The sequence below is a fragment of the Telmatherina bonti genome, assembly GCF_933228915.1.
Source record: "Telmatherina bonti genome assembly, chromosome: 23".
NCBI lineage: Eukaryota > Metazoa > Chordata > Actinopteri > Atheriniformes > Telmatherinidae > Telmatherina > Telmatherina bonti.
Genome location: NC_136632.1, coordinates 18,519,463 through 18,541,867, shown reverse-complemented (window position 1 = coordinate 18,541,867; position 22,405 = coordinate 18,519,463). Strand labels below are relative to the sequence as shown.

General features: G+C 37.4%; 1 protein-coding gene across 1 annotated transcript; it reads left to right on the top strand.

The window, feature by feature from the left end:
* The first annotated feature begins 324 nt into the window (after positions 1 to 324).
* LOC306773133 (serine/threonine-protein kinase 38-like) lies at positions 325 to 14,666 on the top strand. The gene is made up of 14 exons (XM_079262872.1): positions 325 to 609; positions 9,561 to 9,700; positions 10,481 to 10,532; positions 10,644 to 10,766; positions 10,957 to 11,040; positions 11,131 to 11,254; positions 11,386 to 11,540; positions 11,636 to 11,738; positions 11,908 to 11,969; positions 12,384 to 12,501; positions 12,589 to 12,712; positions 13,299 to 13,394; positions 13,480 to 13,571; positions 13,763 to 14,666. Exons 2-14 carry the CDS (start codon positions 9,567 to 9,569, stop codon positions 13,885 to 13,887), a joined length of 1,392 nt encoding a protein of 463 aa, XP_079118998.1. The 5' UTR covers positions 325 to 609; positions 9,561 to 9,566; the 3' UTR covers positions 13,888 to 14,666.
* Positions 14,667 to 22,405: the final 7,739 nt, after the last annotated feature.

Sequence of the window (22,405 nt, the reverse complement as noted above, 5' to 3'; positions counted from 1 at the left end):
CCCTCACAGTGATGTAATACAACTCCCAGCTGTAGGTAGTACAGTATATTCTTTTATAGCTGCAAGTCCTTGCTAGCCAGCTGAACCTGCGTCCTTCGGGGAAAATACATGTATTTTTATTGGTTGTCCCATCTGCCATTCTAATTAATTACTGCATTTGATTGGCCATATAAAAACACGCTTCCTTCTAGTCATCGGCTGATTGGCTGCTGCTACTGTCTTTCAGATCTACGTCATTGCGTTGCCAGAACGTCTGATGATACCGCTAGTCTCAGGAAGCAGTGACTCTTATTTTATATTTTGTAAGGATAAAGACTGTGGAAGTGCATTGTTTAGGGAGAAGATATTCAGATGAAGACGACTGTATACGGTCTTTTTTATTTAAGGTTCGGTTGTTGTCGGCGTCAGCGGACTTTTGTAATGATTTGGCGTTGATATCGGCGATGTTTACTGTTCACCCTGATAGGTTCTTCTGACGGCCAATAACTGGTGCCTCCAGCCTTGAACTGCCTAAATATTAGGCAGAAACGTGATTACACCTTTTATATTTTTCTTCTGTGTAGTGGGCCGGCGGCACGCCAATATTTGACTCTGGAGCAGGACACGGAGGTAGGTTAAATAACCCTTACTACAAACCCGCTTATTTATTGTGCTGTTTGAACTGTATTTATTGTTGTTAATACAACCTTCCAGACACAAAAAGCAAAGTGAATAGCGTTTAGCTGGTCTTTGCGACATTGCTTCAAACCGAGGGATTTTTTCATCTTAAAAAGCACAAATTTGCTCTAAATTTAATCGTGTCTCAGTGGTAAATATTATCGGACCACGCGTGGAAGAAAGCAGCGGTTTTGACAGGATGGTGTCAGATTAGGTGAGATGTGTTTTAATTCTTCCATCACTGCTGGACAATAAAAGGAGTGCAGATAAACAAACAGGCTGATAATCACAGCAGCTGTGTTACACATGTATGTGGTCTTCTGTTTTTTGTTTTTTAAAATTTAATTTTATGAAGTTATTTATTGCCTGTTTATTGTGATTGATTTTAGGCTTGTGTTTATTTTTTGGTATTTTTGTATAGTTTGTATTTTAGTAATGTAACATTGTATTTCTCTTACTTGTGCAGCACTTTGGAAACCGTCTACGTTTATAAAATGTGCTATTTAAATAAAGTGGATTTAAAATAAGAGTAAAAAAAGAGAAGCATTTGACGTAAAAAAAAAAAAAAATTACTCCTCACAAATGAAAAAATGTGACCACTACCTGCCTTTTTTTGTTTTTGTGGTCAGATTTTTTTACTTTATTGTAGAAATATTTTGGAATAATTTCTAGTAATCTCCCAAACAACTTTTAAAAATAATATATGTGTATTTGATCTCATCCTATATATTTTTTTTCAGTGTTTAGGCCTGAATTTTTTGTGCTGGATTATGTATGTAAGCACACGTGTTCTCTCACTGGCATCATGACTGAGTCTTTATTCACAAGGGAAAGGACTTCCTGTACAGTCCTGTCAGGGTGGAGTGGGACTGTCTGGAGCTCACTAACTGGAGAAGTTGACAACAAACTGAGAAATCAACTTTTTTGGGGGGTGGGGGAAGGGAAAAAGTAACTCTTAATGTCCTGCTTTTCCTTTAATCAACCAAGTTGATTCTATTCCTTTATATAGAATTAGTCCAAGTCTCAACCTGCTGATTATCTACCAGGTCGGCCAGGGAATTTTATGTGCTGGCGAGGTCATGTGTCCAACAAATGCTTGTAAACGGAGAAATGCTTCATTATCGGTGTTAAAAACATAAGTTTGTCTTGTGAAAATAGAATTGATTGCTACTAGACTGTTAAAAACACAGTAGTTGCAACCAGATGCTTCTGGAGCCTTCTGTTTTGATGGGCTGTTTTAAGGCTGCATGCTTGAGTTTCTAAATAGCCTGCTTGCTTTTATAATGCCTTCCTTGTAAGTGCCTGAGTGGCGCTGCCTTGTTTGTTTAGCTATGGGGTGGATCTGGTTAACTTCAAGCCAGACTGAATCCCTCCAGGCGTAGTTAAAAGGTCTAGCTGGCTCTGTAGTGTGATGCAACTATTCTAAATGATGGTTAATTTTCCACTTTCGTGGGACAACTAGCACAATGACAGACATACATACACATACATCATGCAACAGTAGAAAAAACATGTTTGTCTGCTTCTTCTCTGCACGTTGAAAATAAAATTATATTGTTCCCTTTGAAAAAAAAATTAACTCAACAGATTTTTTTTTTTTCATTTTGTGTGTGTGTTCAAAGTTGTAAAATATGCATGCAGTTAGTCAGTAATTTTCTTAGTTAAGGGTCATGGGGAAGCTGAAGCCTATCCTTGCAGCCACTGGGCGAGAGGCAGGTACACACCGGACAGATCAATATGTGTGCAATTAGTTAAAAAGAAGGGAAAACAAGCCAAATTATATTTAAAAAGCTTCATGATCAGACTGAATATATGGAATAAATTTGGCCTAAATTCAGGATGCTAGTCTGCATTAGTTAATGCTCCTCATATTAAGGCCAAATTAATGACACTGGTATTTATCTACATGCAATTTTGCGCCGGCAAAATGACTTTTTTAAAAATTAATTTAGTAATAATACTATGAAACAGACTTCAAATAAAAAACGGATGAAAACAAGAAATTATACTCTGCTTTTTTTCTTTAAGTTCCCTTAACCAGTAAGGCATCACAAGATAAATAAGGTTATTGCATCTTTTTGTCAGGCAAAGTCTAGTTGAAGTAAATTCATGCAAAAAAGTTTTTATTCTTTTAACATTTGAAAAGTACAAATTAGGCAAGAACCACATCAGACAAACAGTTTATTACATACTCATTTCTTATTTCACAAAAACTCCATGTTATCAGTCTGTTACATCATTGTTGAGAAATGTTTACATACTATACAGTGTTGCTTAAATCCATTGAGTTTTGCCACTGGCGTTTACACAACATTCTTAAGGTCCAGCCAATATTTTTTAGTCTGGTTGAGGTATGGATGTGCTGCTGTATTTTAGATCATTTTCCTGTTGTAGTTTCACTGTTCTTGTCTCAGTTACAGTAAAGCTTTAGCTGTCAGACAGATGGTCTCACATTTGATGTTGGAATATAGAGAGTCCATGGTCAGTTCAGCAAAAGCAAAGTGTCCTGCGGCTGCAAAACAAAGCCAGATCATCAGCCCTGCACCACCATGTTTGACACTTGGTATGCGGTCTTTGCGCTGATATGCTAAACATGGTGCTGTACATTATGACCAAACATCTCCACTTAAGTCTAGTAGGTTTGAAGGTCATATTTCCTGATCGTCTTTGGGACTCAGATGACACCTTGCAAACCTAAGCTGTGATGCCATGCTGTTTTTACAGAGGAGAGGCTTTCTCCTGGAGTCCTGCTATCTAAAACACACTTATTCAGTCTACTTGTAGCTGTACTGCTTTGGACTTAAACATTTAATATGCTAGCGAAGGTCTGTATAGTCTGAGACTCAGCTTGTGGAGTTTTAGTAATTTGTCTGTGAGCTAAACGTTCAGACCTTGCTGGGTTGTTTGCAGCTGGGAGGATTGGCACCTGCCTTAAATGTTTTCCATTTGTGAATAACATATCTCACAGTAAAATAGTTTGGAAGAGAAGTAATTACATCTTTTCCAAAGATCAGTGCTAATGTCTTCGCTCCTTGGCTTTCTGTTATCACATACCTGAATACTCCAAGACTGCTATCTGACTGCCTTTGTCAGCTAATCATACAAACATATGATAGAAGGAGCTGATTAACAAGATCTGAATCATAATAGCTCTTAGGAGTCTGTTATATTGTGCTATTTAGTTAATTCAAGTAAAACATCAGGGTTGGGTCAGTCTGCAGCAGGAAAAACACTCTGTGGAACCAGTTAATCAGAAAATTCTGTTTGTTTTAGATTGTAATCTGTTTGAGGTGGACGGAGTATTCAGAAGCACTAATTAAACAAAAATACCAAAACAGTTTGCAAATAGTACTTTGTCTCAGAAGATAAGTGATGAGAATTTTCCTGTGACTCCGGTTTTTTATTATGCCTATCATAATGTAGATCTCATGAAGAAATGCTGTAGTTGGTAAGTTGGAGCTCAAATATTAAATGTCAGAAACCAACTGAACATAAAGACATTTCTTTTCTAAATTATTGATTTAAAAATCAGCTGTTTGATTTGATCAGACTTTTTTTTTTTAAGTGTCATAAAAAAAATCTCTGAAAATTCAATCTGAATCCAAATAAATAGGTTTTGTTTTACTTTTATATTAAATGTAATATTTTACAGAGCTTTATGAAATATCTCAAGGCACCTTTAAGCCTTTTTGATCACTGTAATAAAGAATCTCCCTTAAAAGAATTTAATAACAATTAATTTAATACTCTGCCTGGCCAAAAAAAAAAAAAAAAAGCTCTCACCATCTCGATTTAACTAAGCAAATAGGTTCAAGCAGCCTATTGGATAATCTGTGCATTTGAGGTTATTGTTCAGCTGACGAGTTATTTAGCCACAACTAAGAGTAACTTCTGATATCTTAAACAACCATGTGGAATGATGGTTATGGTGAAGATGTCGGTATGTTTAAGAAGGGTCAAATAATTGCCATCAAGCAGAGAAACCATCTAAGGAGATGGAAAAACCTATGAAAATGGGGTCAAGAACTGTTTAACACAGTATTAAGGACTGGAAGGATGGTGGGGAACCATCGTCTTTGGGGAAGAAATGTGGCTGGAAAATTATCCTGAATGATCGCGATCATTTAAAACGTTTTAAATCAAACTGAAGGAAAACAACAGTAGAACTCGGGGCTATGTTTAATAGTGAATGTAAGAACTTTTACACACACATACACACACACACACACTGTATGTGAAGGGAATGGAGCTAGGCCTGTCACGGTAACCAATTTTGCAATGAGATTAATTGTCTTAGAAATTATTGCCATAAACGATAATATTGCGCCAAGCGATATTGTAGTCATTTTGAGACCATTTTCAACTAAAATAACAATAATGCCATAATAATGTAAACATGCCCTTTCAAAGATCAACATACTTAAATTTCTAATGTACATTTAGTTTGACTTGCAGACTAGACACATGCCTTCCCCAGTCTGCTAAGACAGATCAGGATTTCTCCTGCGGTTTTAGCTATGTGGTTATCTGGAACATTTAGTCTCTAAACACTATGTAACACAGTTACAGCTCACGTTTTACATACTCATGTCAAGGACATGTTTGGACTTGACCAGAGGTGTAAAGGTAGAATTGGATGTCTTTGATTGCCTTCAGTATGTCATTTTTCATGTCATCGTAAAGTTGTGGAAATGCCGTTTGTAACATGTATACCAGGCAGGTAATACTGGCTGTGACTAAAATGTTTGCAACATTTTTCAAAATGTTGCCTTTTTAACAATATTAAAGGGCTGCATCGCTTTACCAACCATGCTCTCTGGGTGCACACCATGTTGCACTGTCCTGTTTTGTTTAATTTGTTGGTTAAACACCCCAGTGGTTGTGGACTTTTGGGAAAATGAAGTGAGCCTGTTTGTTCAGGTCTTTTTTCCCAGCTGAGAAAACTGCCATTGATGGTTGTGTTTTAAGTGTAAATGGAAACTTTTTCTAATGCTGTGTTGATTTAATGTTGTCTTAAAACAAATGTGACACTTGAGAGAGAAAAGAAAGAAAATTGAAAATTATTGTGTCTGGCAAACTTATTGCGCAAATTTTTTCTTATTGTGCGATTAATTGACGTATTGCTTATTACGACAGGCCTAAATGGAGCCATAAGGAAAAATCACTTACGAGTGAGGCTGTAGGGTTCAGTTTGCTGGGGAGCATGAAGACTGGACTCTCAGAGCAATGGAAGAATGTAATGTGGTGTGATAAATTCAGATGTACCTTGTTACGCAGTGAAAGAGTGGCTCATGGAGCTCGAGACATCCTTTTCACTGATGGATTGGCCACCACAGAGTCCAGACCTGGACACCATTGTGAATTTTTGGGATGTACTCAAGAGGCTTTGCACAATGGTTGGACTCTCCCATCATCAATACAAGATCTTGGTGAAAAATTGATCCAAGACTGGATGGAAATAAATCTTGTGACATTGCAGTAGTGCCACAGTGAATGTGTACCATGGCAAAATTAAAGGTGGTCCAGCAAAATATTATTGTGTGGGACCTCTGTGTTTTGATAGCAACTTTTTTTTTTTTTGTCCAGGAAGTGTATGGGTTTTTTTTTTTTTTTTTAAATTTTTTTTTAAAAACTTGTTATTATGCATGCATACCTTCATATGGACTTCGACCTCTTGCAATAGGTCATGTTGCACATGAAAAGAAAAAAACAAGTGGACAAAACACAAAGACAATTGCATCACTCTAAGTGACACTAAACAGATTCAAAAGAGATGATAAAACCTCTGTTCCAGTCAGTGTAAGTTAGTCACATAAGTTTATTCCTAAAAACTTCTGTTGTACACTACGGTTGTACATCTGACTTTTTTTTCCAGTTTTAAGTTCTGCATCATATTATTTATCCATTGATTGAGTGACAGAGGTGTTGCAACACAGGTGTTGCGTGCATGCTCAGGATGGGGGATTTGATTGAAGTCGTGACTCGATGCAATCAGTTGGTTTCTATTATAGAATATGTATGAATTGGCTCGAAAAGATGTGGATGTTGATTCGTGTATGTAAAGTGCCCTGTGACAACATTGTTGTGAAGTGGCGCTATACAAATAAAGTTGAATTGAATTGAATTGCATCTTTCCATTTGAATAGAATTAATCTTCTGGCCGGCAGAAAAACAAAGGATACAGCTTTCTGTAACTGAGTGGGACAGCGAATGATCATTTGAGCAGGCACGACACAAAACAATGTCATGGCAGAATGGTACAGAGTTAGAAATTACATCAAAAACAAATGACAAGGAAGGAACGAGTTCAGGACGGAGCCAAAACATGCCTGAAACCATAGATGGTTGCATTTTCTTTTGTCAATCACAAATAGTTCAGTTTGAAATAACCAAGCCAGTTTGACTTCAGGAAAGTTATAGCGATGTAGCACTCTGGACTGTATCAGTGCGTGTCTTGCACAAATGGAAGATGAGTGTAAATTCAAGAGGGCTTTTGTGGTGACAGTTTTCCTCTTTTTTTTTTTTTCTTTTTTTTTTTTTTCGTATCCAGACAGTGTATACTCAGTAGATTTATTGTAAAGTTTATGTTCTTCTTCTTTTTTTTTTTATTTTTTTATTTTTTTTTTTATATCTAAAGTGAAAAATATCAGTTTCTGTCTCTCGAAACTGTCAGTTTTTCTCGGCAAATTTCACCTTAAGTCCCAGTTTTAAGGTCTCGTATTTTGTATAGTTCTCAAATTTATCTTCAACAATAAAATCTAAACTTCAAACTCAAAATTTTTGGTCATTAACGTAACTTCTGGAGCATTTTTCATTATTATTATCCAAAGTGAGACTTTCAGTCACACCCCAACCTGCTTCATGTTGCCATAATTCTCGCAAAGCATTTTTAAGTGTTTCAGCTGAGCCTAATCAATCCGTACAGTTTTTTTTTTTTTAAATTTTTTTTTTTTTTATTAAATGTATTTTCACTTTGCAACTTTAAAATATCAAATCTTAAAATGTGTTTGCCATTTCACAAGTCCTCCGATCCATCAGTCTCCTCCTTTGTTCTCATATTTTATAATTTCTGGTTATAGACAGCATCATCTTTTGAACGTGGCAACAGCTGAATCAATTGTAAGAGATGTGTTTCTTTTTGCTAAAACTTTTATCAGAATTTTTTTACTGAACAATGTTTTTTAAGGTGCTGAGAACCTTCTGTGAGCTGGTTTCACAGAAAAAATACATTACAGCAGGGACCTATTATGTATTGGCATTATTGTTGTAAAAAAAAACCAAAAAAAACCCGCATACTTGTTATGTTCAGCATTATGATCCCATGTGGCATTTTCCTTAATGCTCATTTCCTTTTTTCAGTTCAAGAGCCCAAACTTAACCAGTTACTTGTCTCAGTTTTGCTGGAATCCCTGTTCTTCTCCAACCAAAGCAGCTTGCGACAATGATTCAGTGATTTTTTTTTTTTCTTTCTCAGAAGTCAGGAAACGTTTTGTTGTTGTGGGATTGTTGGGGCCGACACGGGAAAGGGGCCAGTGAATAGACGAAACATGGCTCCTATCTCTGGGCTGCAGGGCTGTTTGATTTCTTTGTGAGTTAATCGAGCCCATTCATTCCTTTCTGATGGCATACTGCCAAAATATTTTCATGATATGCACATCCACCCTGCTTCTTTTTCCTTCTGTTATATAATGTATAATCTTATCTCAACAATATTCTGTTAATGAAAAAGGAGGAAAATGAAACTTCCTCCTTTAATGCTTTTGTTTTTATCTTGTGGTTTTTATGTCATGATTTGCTTTAAGTCAGATAACATTTTACTGCTTGTGGCCTGCTTTTCACTTGCGTGCATTTATCTTAGATTTTAACCCACATAAGGGCTATACATTAAGTTCACCACATCAGTATGTGGTCGTTTGAGAAAAACAACCTCCCAGGTGTACAATATTCAAGCTTTTTTTTTTTTCAGAACTAATGGTTAAAGTGCAGCCGTGACTTTATTCATTGTGTTTGCAATGAATACTGTGCTTTTATTCCCACCACAACCATCCACTAGTGTCCACTTTACTAACAGGTACATTTCCAAAATCTGGTTGTTTATCCTCTTTGTTTAGCATCAGCAGTTTAATGCAAAACTACAAGAATATAAAGAAGTGCATGCTGAGAAATGTGTGGAGATTCCAACGATTAGTTCCTGGAATAAAACCTTGCAGACCATGACCCATCCAGCATGTGATTTCTGGTCCTGGACTCACAAGAATATTTTTGTAGTGAGCTTCTAACTCTTTGTAATTATTCTGATTTTCCGTTTTTTATTCAGAGTGCTTTGAATTAAAATGTAAAGGGCAAATTCCTCACATGTGACATTAGTTTGGATGTTAGGTGTTGAGGCTGTTCAGTCAGTGTTGGTGGTTCATGTTTGTTCTGGGAAGTTTACTACAAAGTTCTCCAGCTGGGACACGACAGCATTATACGATACAATATGGCATGGTATGATATATTTGGAAGAAAGTTATGCTGGACATAAAATTACACAAAATGTTACTATGTTACTTTTTTTTTTCTTATTTGTAACAGCTTGGAATCCCATGTTTGACACACTGATCCTCAGTGTGATTGTAGGGGTGAGAATCTGTAGAATCTGTATGATATGTTTATCGATGTCTTTTCTTTTTCTGAAAGGTTTTCCTTTTAAATAAAAATGTAGAAATCCTAAATGGATTTACTTTAGTTGTTTTTTATTAACAATGCATGAGACATTGCATTTCCCAGTTTGTTCCTCAACAAGACAAGTTTTTGTGGCAGCATACTGTAAATGTGGCCATACAAAATGTAGAAAGCACCTTTAGAAGGAATGTGGGCTGATATGAACAATCTGATGTTCTTCATTTTGTGATGTCTCGCAGGATAGTATGGCCATGACGGGAGGGACGGCAGCTACCCTTCCCATGAGCAACCACACCCGAGAGAGGGTGACTGTGGCCAAGCTGACGCTGGAGAACTTCTACAGCACTCTCCTCACGCAGCATGAGGAGCGGGAGATGAGGTAAAACTACCTGAGTCTGTAAACACAAAGATCTGACGGTGAAGCATATGTAGCTCATTTATGGGAATCTTCCAGGCCGCATTGTGTCTGCTCACCATAAACCTCCAGAAACTAGGCAGACTTTATCTTTGTGTAAAAACGTAGCTAGTGTGTTTAAAGGATCATGTATCACTCCATCTACTGGTGATAACAATGCAAATTGTTCGTCTGAGTTGTGCACAAAAACCCCATGATCCATCACCTCTGTTCTAATGTTACCTGAGAGCTGATCTGCGGTCCAGGTAACACGCTTCGCTGCCTCCTGGAGAAGTCACCTGTGTCACTGTTTACACTGCTTGTTTAAACTACTCTATCAGGTTAGACAACAAAGGCTATTATGTGCCTAGAAGTTAGTTTTTCTTGATAACCTAATTTGTGAGCTGCAATATTCTCTTGTGTCCGAACTTATGCAAGATAAATTTGGAGCGGTGTGGTGCGATTCATATTAGAAGGGTTGATGCATGATTTTGTTCTTATAGTATTGTTGTATTTTCATTGTATTTATCTGTATTTTTTTTAAAGTTATATTCGAATGTGTTGTATTGTTTTATTATTATGCTTAAAAAAAAGATTTTGAGCCCCAGTCTTCACCATAGTAACCTTCACTATGGACCTGACACCTTCGAGACCCAATCAGCTTTCTTTGGTAGTTTTTTGGAAAGAAACTACACATTATAAATGTTTCTATGATGTTTTTGCAGGCTTTACTCTGTTTTTTTTTTTTTTGTCATGTATATCCAGGCAGAAGAAACTTGAAAAAGCCATGGAAGACGAGGGTTTACCTGACGATGAGGTACAGAACATTTCATTTCCATGCACAGATGTCAAAGTGTTGCAGAGAAATGTGTTTCTGCATCCATCTCTTAATATTCTGCTTCATCTGACAACCCTCTGCAAATTGCAGAAAGTCATGCGGCGCTCGCAGCATGCCCGTAAAGAGACAGAGTTTCTCCGACTGAAGAGAACGAGACTCGGCTTGGATGATTTTGAATCACTTAAGGTTATTGGACGAGGTGCTTTTGGGGAGGTATGTTTTGTGTGTGTGTTTATTTTATTTCCTGTTTATCATACATTTAAATGAGTATATTTATAGTTTTATGAAAAACTACTTGCTTTTTTTTAAAAATAAAAATAATCTGGTCCTGCTGATTGGGTTTTTATATGACGACATGCAGAGGAGTCAGTTAAGTCATGACTTTTGTCTGTCGTTCCTTCAGGTCCGTTTAGTGCAGAAAAAAGACACAGGGCACATTTATGCCATGAAGATTTTGAGAAAAGCAGACATGCTGGAAAAGGAGCAGGTAAAGCATTTGTCTGTTCTGGTGGATCTGGTCATGGATGCTTAATCACCCTGCTGTATTTGTGATCCGAGCATCCTCCTCTGCCTGCAGGTGGCTCATATCCGGGCAGAGAGGGACATTCTGGTGGAGGCGGACAGCGCTTGGGTGGTCAAGATGTTCTACAGCTTCCAGGACAAGAGGAACCTCTACCTCATAATGGAGTTTCTGCCTGGAGGTCTGGACTGAAACAGTAGCACTAATAAAATATTCTCTACTGTTGCATACAGTCAGTGATACTGAGATGTTTGATAATCTGATTATATTGAAAGAAAATCTGAATGTTTTGACCTTGATTTTTGTTGCTAGGTGACATGATGACTCTGCTGATGAAGAAGGACACTCTGTCTGAAGAAGCCACACAGTTTTACATCGCAGAGACAGTCCTGGCGATCGACTCCATCCACCAGCTGGGCTTCATCCATAGAGACATCAAACCAGATAACTTGCTGCTGGATTCCAGGGTGAGGACACAAACACATGGCTCTCCACATCAGAGAAATAAAAACAAAAATAAATGCTTGTTCTTGTGGAAACTTTATTCTTTTTTTATTTGCAGGGACATGTGAAATTGTCAGATTTTGGTCTATGTACAGGCCTGAAGAAGGCTCATCGCACTGAATTTTATAGGAACCTGACGCACAACCCACCCAGTGATTTCTGTAAGCCACAATCCCAATTCAAGCTGTAATGTTAGTGGATTACAATAAATATGCGTAAGAAGAATCAGAAGCTTCCACCTGAGTATATTTATAGGTGCTGAACTACAGATTTTCATTTCAGGGGGACAGAAACCCTTCAACTAATCTTTACTCTCCTTCATCTTTTCAGCTTTTCAAAACATGAACTCAAAGAGGAAAGCAGAAACTTGGAAGAAAAACAGGAGACAGCTGGTACGGTTCATTTCACTCTGAGAGAAGCAAATAATCAAAATCCAAATCATTTATTGTCAGTGAGCCGCCGTCCCTGCACAACGTCATTCTTCCAGAACAATCTGTCCAAACAGGACCAGGCAAACTGAGGCAGCTGCCTTTTTTAAGTAAAGGAGCATCGAATAGGGAGCTATCATTTTAGAAAAGGAATTATGTCTGAAACTTGGTAATTGTTGAAATAAATATGGCAAAATGGCTTCCTGGTTCCAGCAAAAAGAAAAAAAAATGAACACAACCGCTTCAGGATTTTAGTTGTCATGTTTAAATGGGCTGTCAACGAGAATGGAGCAAGTTTGACTGGTCCGTCTTCGTCATGCATAATTACAAATAATCTTTGTTGAGACCTCACTTTTCTGCATTCCACTCAACTTTCAGGCCTACTCCACTGTGGGGACACCTGACTACATCGCTCCAGAGGTTTTCATGCAGACGGGATACAACAAACTGTGCGACTGGTGGTCTTTGGGTGTCATCATGTATGAAATGCTCATTGGTAAGAACGTACTATGGCTTTATGGTTTGCACTTTTCTTTCCAAAACATATCCAGTTTAAGATAAAATGCTGGCTTGCTTTTTGCAGGTTATCCCCCCTTTTGTTCAGAGACGCCGCAGGAGACGTACAGGAAGGTTATGAACTGGAAGGAAACGCTCGTCTTCCCACCTGAGGTTCCCATCTCAGAGAGGGCCAAAGACCTGATATTAAGGTTCGACACTGCTCTGTTTTACCTAATTAGAGTTGGATGGGATGTATGGATTTTGTGATGTGTGTTTTCAGCAATCTGTTTGCAGGATTTTACATACATGATGGTCATTATAGTCAGACATGACAAGTAAAGAGCTTAACAGAACCTTTTTGATTCGTCCCACTCCCATTAGAAAGCAGAGCGTCCTCTGAGTGGCTCCAGTGAATCCACCACTGGATTCCAGGTTTCATAAAACATTTCAGTTTTGTCATGAAAGAAGAAAGTTGGTCTTTAAAGCCGTATTACTCTAGTATATTATGCATTACATCCATTTGGCTTGGTGTCATGCTCTAAAAACAGGGGCTGTTATGCACTGGGGTTGACACACGTTGAAGTACAAATATCAGATTGTCTTTCACACTTATTACTGGTAGATTTGAGTCTTTTCTATCAAAAATGAAATGAAATCAATTAGAAAAGTTAGGTATTATCTTTCCAGTCTTAAATCAAGTTCAGATTCTGAACCTCTTATCTTTTTATCTGAGAATATTTTCTGTCATAATTATCTCAATCAGACAGTTTTTATTGTGAACTTCCTGTCTTTCAGATATTGCACGGATGCAGAGAATCGAATCGGCGCTGTCAGCGTAGAAGAGATCAAGAGTCATTCCTTCTTTGAGTCAGTGGACTGGGAGCACATCAGGTTCAAAAGCTACTTGTGATAAAAAGAGATTAATGCAAAAAGTGTGGGGGGAAAAAAACCCAACAAAACTTACTTCTTTCAACAGGGAGAGGCCAGCAGCCATTTCTATTGAAATTAAAAGCATCGACGACACGTCAAACTTTGACGATTTCCCCGAATCGGACATTCTCCAGCCAGGTTTGTTCAAAGAAAATTCATTATTAAGCTGGAAACTGCATTTCCAGACCCAGTCTCAAGGTTTTAGTGACATCTAGTGGTAATGTTGCAGAGAATTAGACTCAACTTATGTCATACCAGTTTACCGAAACCAGGAATAAAAAGAATAATCAAAGTAACAAATATTTTTCACCTTTTGTCTTTGCAAACAGCCAACGCAACAGAGCCTGACTTCAAGTCAAAGGACTGGGTATTCCTCAACTACACGTACAAACGCTTCGAGGGTCTGACTCAGCGAGGCACCATCCCCACATACATGAAGGCAGGAAAGGCCTGACATGCCAAATAGGGAAGCAACGCTGTGGAGAAAAATACAGACGTTTACGGACACAGGGTCGGGCCTCCGAGCCCCCGCTGGTGCTGAAGGCTGCGCTGTCAGCCTCTCAGTTTAAATTTAACCCTCATCACACGTTATTTAGGTCTGCTCAGCCACCACAAGAACGCCAAGAGCTCAGAAATTAAGGAGCATTACCGCATTACCTCAGTTGTTGGAATCATATGTGCTGTCTTTAGCCATCGCTCTCAGGCCAGCTCACTAACTAGAACACTACAAATCAGGATATTTGCATGTTCAGCAGCATTTAGCTTCTGAAGGTGATTTTTGTTTTGTTTGTTTCTATTTTACTGCGGAAGCGCGACATGGGTATGAGGCTTGAAAGCGAATCACTGCTTTAACATCCTGTACTTGTGGTTAAATTAGCTGAGATGCAAACTGAAGCTATTGTTGGAAGCTAACTTCATACACTGGGGTCAGAGTCTGGATGACTGATAAGAACAAAAAACGTCTCTGCTGTTGTAGTACGTAAGCTTTTACTTATGTAAGAAAACTTCCAGCATGATTTTAAGTGTGTTTTGTGACTTTATACTTTGTATTTAAGAGCAAGTTTAAAAACTGAACTTCTCTTTAGTGGCAGAAATATTATCACAATGTTATTATTTGAGATTATTTGTTGTATTTACAAGTAGGAAAAACTCAAAGTAAGCTCTGCATGGGGACAATTAAAAGTTAAAACTAAATATCAGGAACATTTGGAACTTTTAGGCAAATGCATTAATTAACGTTCACTTTAGTTGCGATGCATTTCGTATCATTTTCAGAGTCATAGAGATGGAAAGGTTTTTTTTTAAGATAAAGGTTTGTACTTTACAAATCAGTTCTGATTTCCAGCGAGATGTTACGTGCAGCATCTCTACTGTTTTCACTATGTGGGTGAAGAGTTTAAGTTTTCCTTTGATCACTCAACTGTGTGACTTTTGCATTGAGAGACAAGAAATGAAGGAACTTCCAGTGCAAGTTTACAAATTCCTCAGTCAAAGCCAGGTTCACTTAAAAGAAGAATAGTTAGGTTTACAGAACTGTATAATCTGAGTATACCATGGAGTTTTGAGATTAGGGTTATTGACATATTTGTGCTTATGCTAGCTCAGTTCATACAATTATTTTTTTCAGCAATGTAGGTTTTGCTTTCATGAAGCTTTATTAGTTTGAAGGTTGTCGTCTCAGTGATGGAGTTTTACTCTGCATACAGGTGGTGGGTGGTCAAAACTGCATGTCATTCCACGACTCTTTCCTGTTACTTCCTGTCGAGCTTTGTGACCTCTGTCAATACAAAATACCCAAAACGCAGTTCATTTAAAAAAAAAAAAAAAAGTATAAAGAAATGAACTCTTAGTACCTGTAAGACTAAAAACCAACAAGCTAAATGTTAGCATTCTAGCATGAGTGCTTTAAAAATATTAGCTGGATTTTAGCCTTTAGCTTCACCTTGCTGTAGTTATTTTTTCCACACTAGCTGAAATAAGCTTTTCACCTAATTACTTTTGCACGTTTTTGACCTGGAGAACGTAAGAGTGCAAAATTAGTAACAACATAAATCAATACAAATTAGCAAAAACTCAAATCATGCTGGAATTGTTCTTTTAAACCTTGTGGCGGTGATTCGCGGTCTTCATTTGAAAATCTTCATGTGAACTGTGGGTTTTGTCGCAGAGAAACATGTCGCCAGGACGCTTCTAAATGAAATCAACCCCTTGTGAGACAACCTTATTGGGGGTATTGTTGCCCATTCGCATTGCCAAACAAACTCTTGTCTGCCCCTTCAGTAAGGTGTTGCTATATTAATCAGATTTTCGCTTTTTATTAAATGAACAAAACATGCAAAGTGCCTTTTTAAGTCGCTGATAAATATTCAACCTGATCTTTAGCTGAGTTTAATAATAAGGCATTATCTGATATTAGATAAATAAGGCTGAGTTATTGGAGATGAATGAAGAAGGCAAGATAAGTGACGGTCATGATTGAAAGAAAATTTAAACCCAGATGTATCAGTCATATGTGTCTGCAGAGTCGTAAAGCTTATGAGAAGTGATAAAGATTATGGAACAAAGGCAGTATAGATAAGAGAAAACAGAAGGCTCATAAAAACAAACCGTCACTAAAAAAATATAATGAACAATGTGTCTTTGTTCAGAGAAATGATGCCTGAGAAAAGACTTGAATAGATGGATCTCTTTATTTCCTTAATGTTTTTAGTTAAGTTTTAGCTAAAGTATCCTGTCCGGATGTGGTGTATCGCTTTCTCACACACAAAACAAACAAAAAGCTTCATGTCCTTGTGAAAAGTCAAACCATGTTGGAGTTGTGACTCTGCACAGTGCTGCAAAGAGTTACCAAAGAACTCTAATCATCGTTCTCTAAAGGCAGATTTAGATGCAGCTGTCGCTTACTGCACTTAACATTAAACTACCTGTTGTGGAAAAAAAATATACAAAAGAGTTAAACTCGGTTATGGAATAATTTGCCATTTCTCTTTCTATATATGTGCAAATATGAGCAAGTAGGGAGGTTTTTTTCTCAGTTGGGTTGTGAATGCTTAGTTTTACATGTACATACAGGAACAGGAGCCGAGTTAAGCATCACAGGAGTCCCTCGTCTGACTGCTTGTGGTGCTGAAGAACTGTCGGAGGTTGATCAATCAGAGTGATTGTAAATCCCTGTGTCAGATCTTTTTTGTTTTATCTGTCTGATCTTAAGGTATTTGTTAACCTCTTGGAGATTTACACACAAAACAAACTGGTTAACTAACAGGATTTTAAGGGCAGTAACTTGTATATTTTTTGTATTACTCCATGTGTTTCATGTTTTTTAAACATGTTCATTGGCTTTCTTATGTTCACCGTATTTAGATCTGATTTGACAAATTAAAACTGACACATGTACTTTTATTCTGCATCAGAGGCCGAGATTTATGCTCCAGTAGGATGGAGTTCTTCATTTCCCAGGATGCAACCACATATATGGCTTCCATTATGGTGAATGCACACGTCTTCCAAACTCCACACGGCCTGTTCGTAAACATTTCTTTTAAAACAAAAACGTTTGCAGTAAATGCAAGCTGGGTGACATCACTGTGACAGTGTTACCATAAGGGTCTCCAGTGCAGCATCAGACATTATTTGGTCCTGCTTAGGATAAGGTTTTGTGTGTAAAATTGATAAATAACCCCTTTAATCTCTGTAAGAAAAATGCCTTGAACCTACTCCACTTAAGCTGCATAATATCAGCTTAAGTGGAGTTAAGCACATTTAAGTTAAAATGTGCGTGTTATCTGAGGCTCAGTGGCTCTACTGTAGAACAGTAGCGGCTCAGATGCATGATGGGGGATGAAGTTGATGGCCGTGGATCTATCTGTAGATCCGCAGTTGTCTCATCACTGGAACAAAGTGACACAACTCAGAAACTTTCGTTCAGAGCCTACCATAGATGCTCATGAACATCTGAGTCTGAAACTACAAGTGAGGAATATGTTTCCATGAAGTAGATCCGCTTATGTGTTGTGAGGTGATGTGTCACATCATTCAGTGTCAAATGTTCTGTTTGGTTACAGGGAATTACTGAAATTTTATGTTTTATTGCGCTAAAAATGGAGGGTGGATATCATATTTGGGATCCATTTCTTTCTTTCTTTATACACATATATATGTACAAAATGACTTGAAATCATTACTGTGTCACTTTATCTAAAGAGATTTAAATTATTGTGACTTATTTTCCGCAAACTAGGAAAGAATTCAGGAAATCTTTAACTTTTCTCATGTTTTCAGTCGAGACAATTCATTTCTGATGGACCAAACCAGCTCACGGACGCAGCCTGCGTGTTACGCAGATCACTGTCATGTAATGTTTCAAGGTGACTGAAATGTTACAGTTTAAATAAGAGAGCAGGGAAAAGTGTATATATCCTATTTAAATGATCTATTCTAATTTGGAAATGCCCCGTAGTTCCACTTTGAGTGGAAATTCAGTCTCTCTGTGAACTGCCCTCCACAGGTTAGGACTATGTTGTGAGGTATTTTGTGTAGTGACGTGTACATAATGTTGTAGACACTTAAAGGCAACTGTCTTTGGAGTGAAGGAGAAAATGCTCATTAATATATTCATTCATGTTGGTGAGTTTTTTTCTGTTGATAATGCTGAAAAATAAATGAAAAAATATTTAACACCTGTAATCTGAAAGCTCTTTCATGTTGACGGTGAAGGCTGGCAGCATCTCTCCTAAGTGACCTAAAACTGTTTTTTTTTTGTTTTTTTGTTTTTTTTTTCCATAACCCCACTTCCTAAAATGCTATAATACTGTGTCAAAACTCAACATTTATTTATATAGTACATTTAAAACAGCCCCGGCTGACCAAAGTGCTTCACAAAACAGAAAATATAGGTAAAATGGTTACAAGTATGATAAAATAGAAAAATAAAACTTAGGACGATTAAACGATAAAACCTAATAATAAGACAGTAATAAAATAAAATATAAGTGAAAATACAAAATATGAAATGGTACAAAACAGTATATGTAAATGCAAAAAGGATGTGTTGGTGTGTAAATCTCAGAAATGCATATTTTACTATATAAAGGCTGGATTACTGATTGGCACCAATCGCAAACATCTAGGGGAACATTTAACCACTAATGTTAATTGGTAACAGGTATATGACATGACTGGATGTAAATGAAGCATTTCAGAGAGGCACAGATTCACCAATCTGTGAGAAACTCCGTAACAATTTCAGAAAAATGCTCCTCGAAATACAATTACCAATACTTAAGATCCCTCTGTTTATAGAGTGTAATAGGATTAAAAGATTCAGCGAATCAGAAGGAATCTGTGTGGACGGGACAAAGACAGAGGTCAAGATGATGCTTGAGATCTTCAGGCCTTCAGGCGACACAGCATTAACACACACCCTCAGTTGGAGCCAAATAATGCAAATTTTGTTTTGTTGATAAGATAAAAGCAATGTTACCACAAATGAGAGCTTAAAGGATTTTCTGCTCTGGTTCACCATCTTCATTACTCTTTCACAAAACCCAGATAAAGTCTGTTCCGACTTGAGGACACCCAGTATCATTGATTTAGTAAAGACCAACAGTATGTGTGGTGTGTGAGTTAGGACTGGTAAAGTTCCATTAGACAATAACTTGTACCTGACTTCAGGGTTCAGGAGGTACATTATATCCACTCCAGTCCCTCATTGGATTGCTTTCCAGAGATTTGTAGTTTTAGAGTAAGGATAACAAAAAGCAGTAGGGAGGTTAAGGAAATATTTTAGTTTCAGTTTTACTTAAAAATGGTCCATTATTCATTAGAAGCTAAAAGCGGTTCCATTAAAGCAGTTTTCTGTCTAATGTTGGCTGTTTTTCAACAATATTTTATTTTTATTGCATTCACTGTTCCCTGATAATTCTATTGACACACACATACACACACACATTAGACATCATAACATCCTGTATCTTTATCACAGCTGTTTCCTCAATATTTCCCTTGTTTTTGTCTTTTACACATGCTGTTTCTTTTTTGAGGGGACTGTATAAGAAAGATATATACAATATATACACACACAAGATCTCTATATACAGTCTATGGTCAAAACCTTGTTGTACACAGTTTGATACTTTTCTTCTGCCCCCTCCTGGATATCTTTTGCACAACATAAATTCTGACAACGCAGTAATAAACGGTATATCAACATATTATTTTGTTCACTTTTACAATTTTATTAAAGGGTCAAATAAAGAATTTTCTGCCCAGTATCTCTTAGATCAGGCTTAAAGAATTAAAGCGATTAAACGGCTTTATTTGACAAAGGCAGGTAAGCCAAAGCCAGGAACTGATTGGGACTTCTTGAAATTCCTTCTTGCTTTCTGAGGATATAAAAGTAGAGGAAAAGCAACCCTAAGGGAACAGCACGAGACCATTCATAAAATCTGATGAATGTAGCAATATAAATAAATGTAAATGCAAGCATAAAACGTGACCAGTTAACACAACGAACAGCTGACTGGAAACACTGGTCTGGACTCTTTCAGCTATGCTGCGCTGCAGCCACAAGGTGGCGCTCTTGGCAAGCCTTAAAGCATTTTCTGTCCATCAGATCTTGTGAATGGGCGCTCACCTGTCACTACAACAAACCAAGCTGGTAAATAATTACTTAAAGGAATCAACAGAATGATTTTTCTGTCTCTGACAGAGACAACAGCCTACTGTTTAATAAAAGTCCATGTAGCTGGGGTCCATTTAAAACCTGTAATGATCCCTTTTCTCCCGCTTCTGAAACGCTGATTTGACCAAACATACGGTGATTCAGCCTTCTTGTGAAGATGTTTAGTATTGTGTGGGTAGACTCGTACAACGTCACGTAGGTGTTTAATTCACGAAGAGTTGTCCTGACACTTTCCCCCACTTGAACTTCTTCCTACACATCCCTGTTTCTAACCTGTTACATCGGTAAATGACCATGAATTGACTGCCCCTTCTCACCCCGGCAGAAGTCTGACTTAACCGGGTTTCTTTTAATCCCTCACCCGTATGAAGGAAACCGGGTTTCTAGTTTACGTGAGGAAATCAGGTTACGCAGAAAGCCGACAACAAGCAGGTGACACTCGTGCTTGTAAACTCACGTGATGCAGAACCGACAGTGTCACGACCCCGTTGCCATCACAACAGGATAAAAAGGTCATTTCAACATCTGATAGTCTATTTATTTTTTCTGGCTCACTATCACCCTGCAAATACCTGTAAATTATCTTTAAACTTCACATGTTTAAACTGAACTCACTTTATGGGCTTTAAAATAGCTTAATGCAGACTATGACCCTCTCTTTCTGCCAAATATAAAATAATTTTCTTGGGAGTTTAAAGCTGATCTATGATTTTTCGGAATTTAATTAAGCCATCACGCGTGAAATGTGCACTTTTTTTTTTTTTTTTTTTTTTTTTCCCCTCTCAGGAGAGCCAGAGGTGGAGACACAGACGTCAAACACGACACAAGGTCCAAAAATGACTCAAACTGTCTGACAGGGATGAAAAGTTTGAAACTCATTGTTTTCTAAAACATGCACAGTAACCTGCGTAACCAAACCTATTTATAGCTCCAGAAGGTACGTTTTAAACGTGATATAGCAAGACTGATAACAAACGTGTTTTGGATTTAAGAGTTTTCCCCCCCCTTTTGCTTCAAAAGCAGACACTATAATTCATATAAGACGCATTTATTTTTAAAAAAAAAGTTTTTATTAGCTTTGAGATAACTTATCATGAATGTTTTTTTAAATTTGTAATTAACAAATAAGTTGTCTACACAGAGATGCTTCGTCGTTAAAATGAATGAATATATTCAATTTAGCGATACAGAGTTGTTTGGGATATTTTTGTCATTTTGTCATTTTGGTGTTAAAGTGCACAGAGACGCCACACTTTCTCCACACACGCTATAAATGGGTTATCGAGTCAACTGTCGCCACGTGATCATAAAGTTATATAATATATAGGTCAACACGTTTCTCATTGGCACGTGCAGCCTTTCCGTCTTACGTAAAGTCTCGTGCAAAGGTCTCGAATTACACTATGTAGGTGAGCGCCAAAGATCGTCGATGTTTAAAATGACGTTTGACTTTGAAAGTTTTTACTTCTCCTTTATAAGGACATAAGACTTCTCTCAAAAATTCGCTGATATTCGTAAATAGGAGAACTTGAAATGACCAAATATAGTATTTTTAAAAATTTTATTTAACATGCCTTGATATTCTATAGGCTAGGCTAAGGAAGTTATTAAATAGCCTCTACAAGGGCTACCTGATGTGTACACGTTTTGAGATTTTTTTGTGCGAAAAATCCAAAATTACTTTATTTCTTGACCATCATTTACGAGAATTAAATTTTTATGAGTACAACGTTATCCAACTTCAGAAGATTTCTGATGTGAAAAACAGTAATAATAATTTTTTAACAATACATTAGATTTAAATACACAAAAACTTCGGTATTGGTTAATTTCAGGAACCCTCTGTTAATTTCATTCGCATTTTAGCAGTGGGAGTTAAAAATGAACTTTAAATGTTTTTTATTATCCGAGTTGAACTCACTTCTTATGACTCTCCTGTTCCAATCACCCTTTTATCAATTAATGAATGAATTTTTTCACTCGTCCTACACTATACTCACAAAAGGACCACAAAATACACAGAGTGAGACATCTTTCTTGTCACCTTGCTGACTGAAAGACAGTTAGAGGGGCTTGCAGCACAGTCATATCAGTGACGCGCCCGGGGCTCTTATTCAGGTCACCAAAACGAGTTTGAAACCGGGGTAACAATCTTTCCACAGCCCTGTCAAATCTGGATATTTTTATAGCCTATAGAGCGGACATGAGATCATGCAGGTTCCCTGTCTGACCGTCCACTTGTGGCAAAAGGAGAGGACCACACACTTTAACATCTATCTGTAACTGGAAA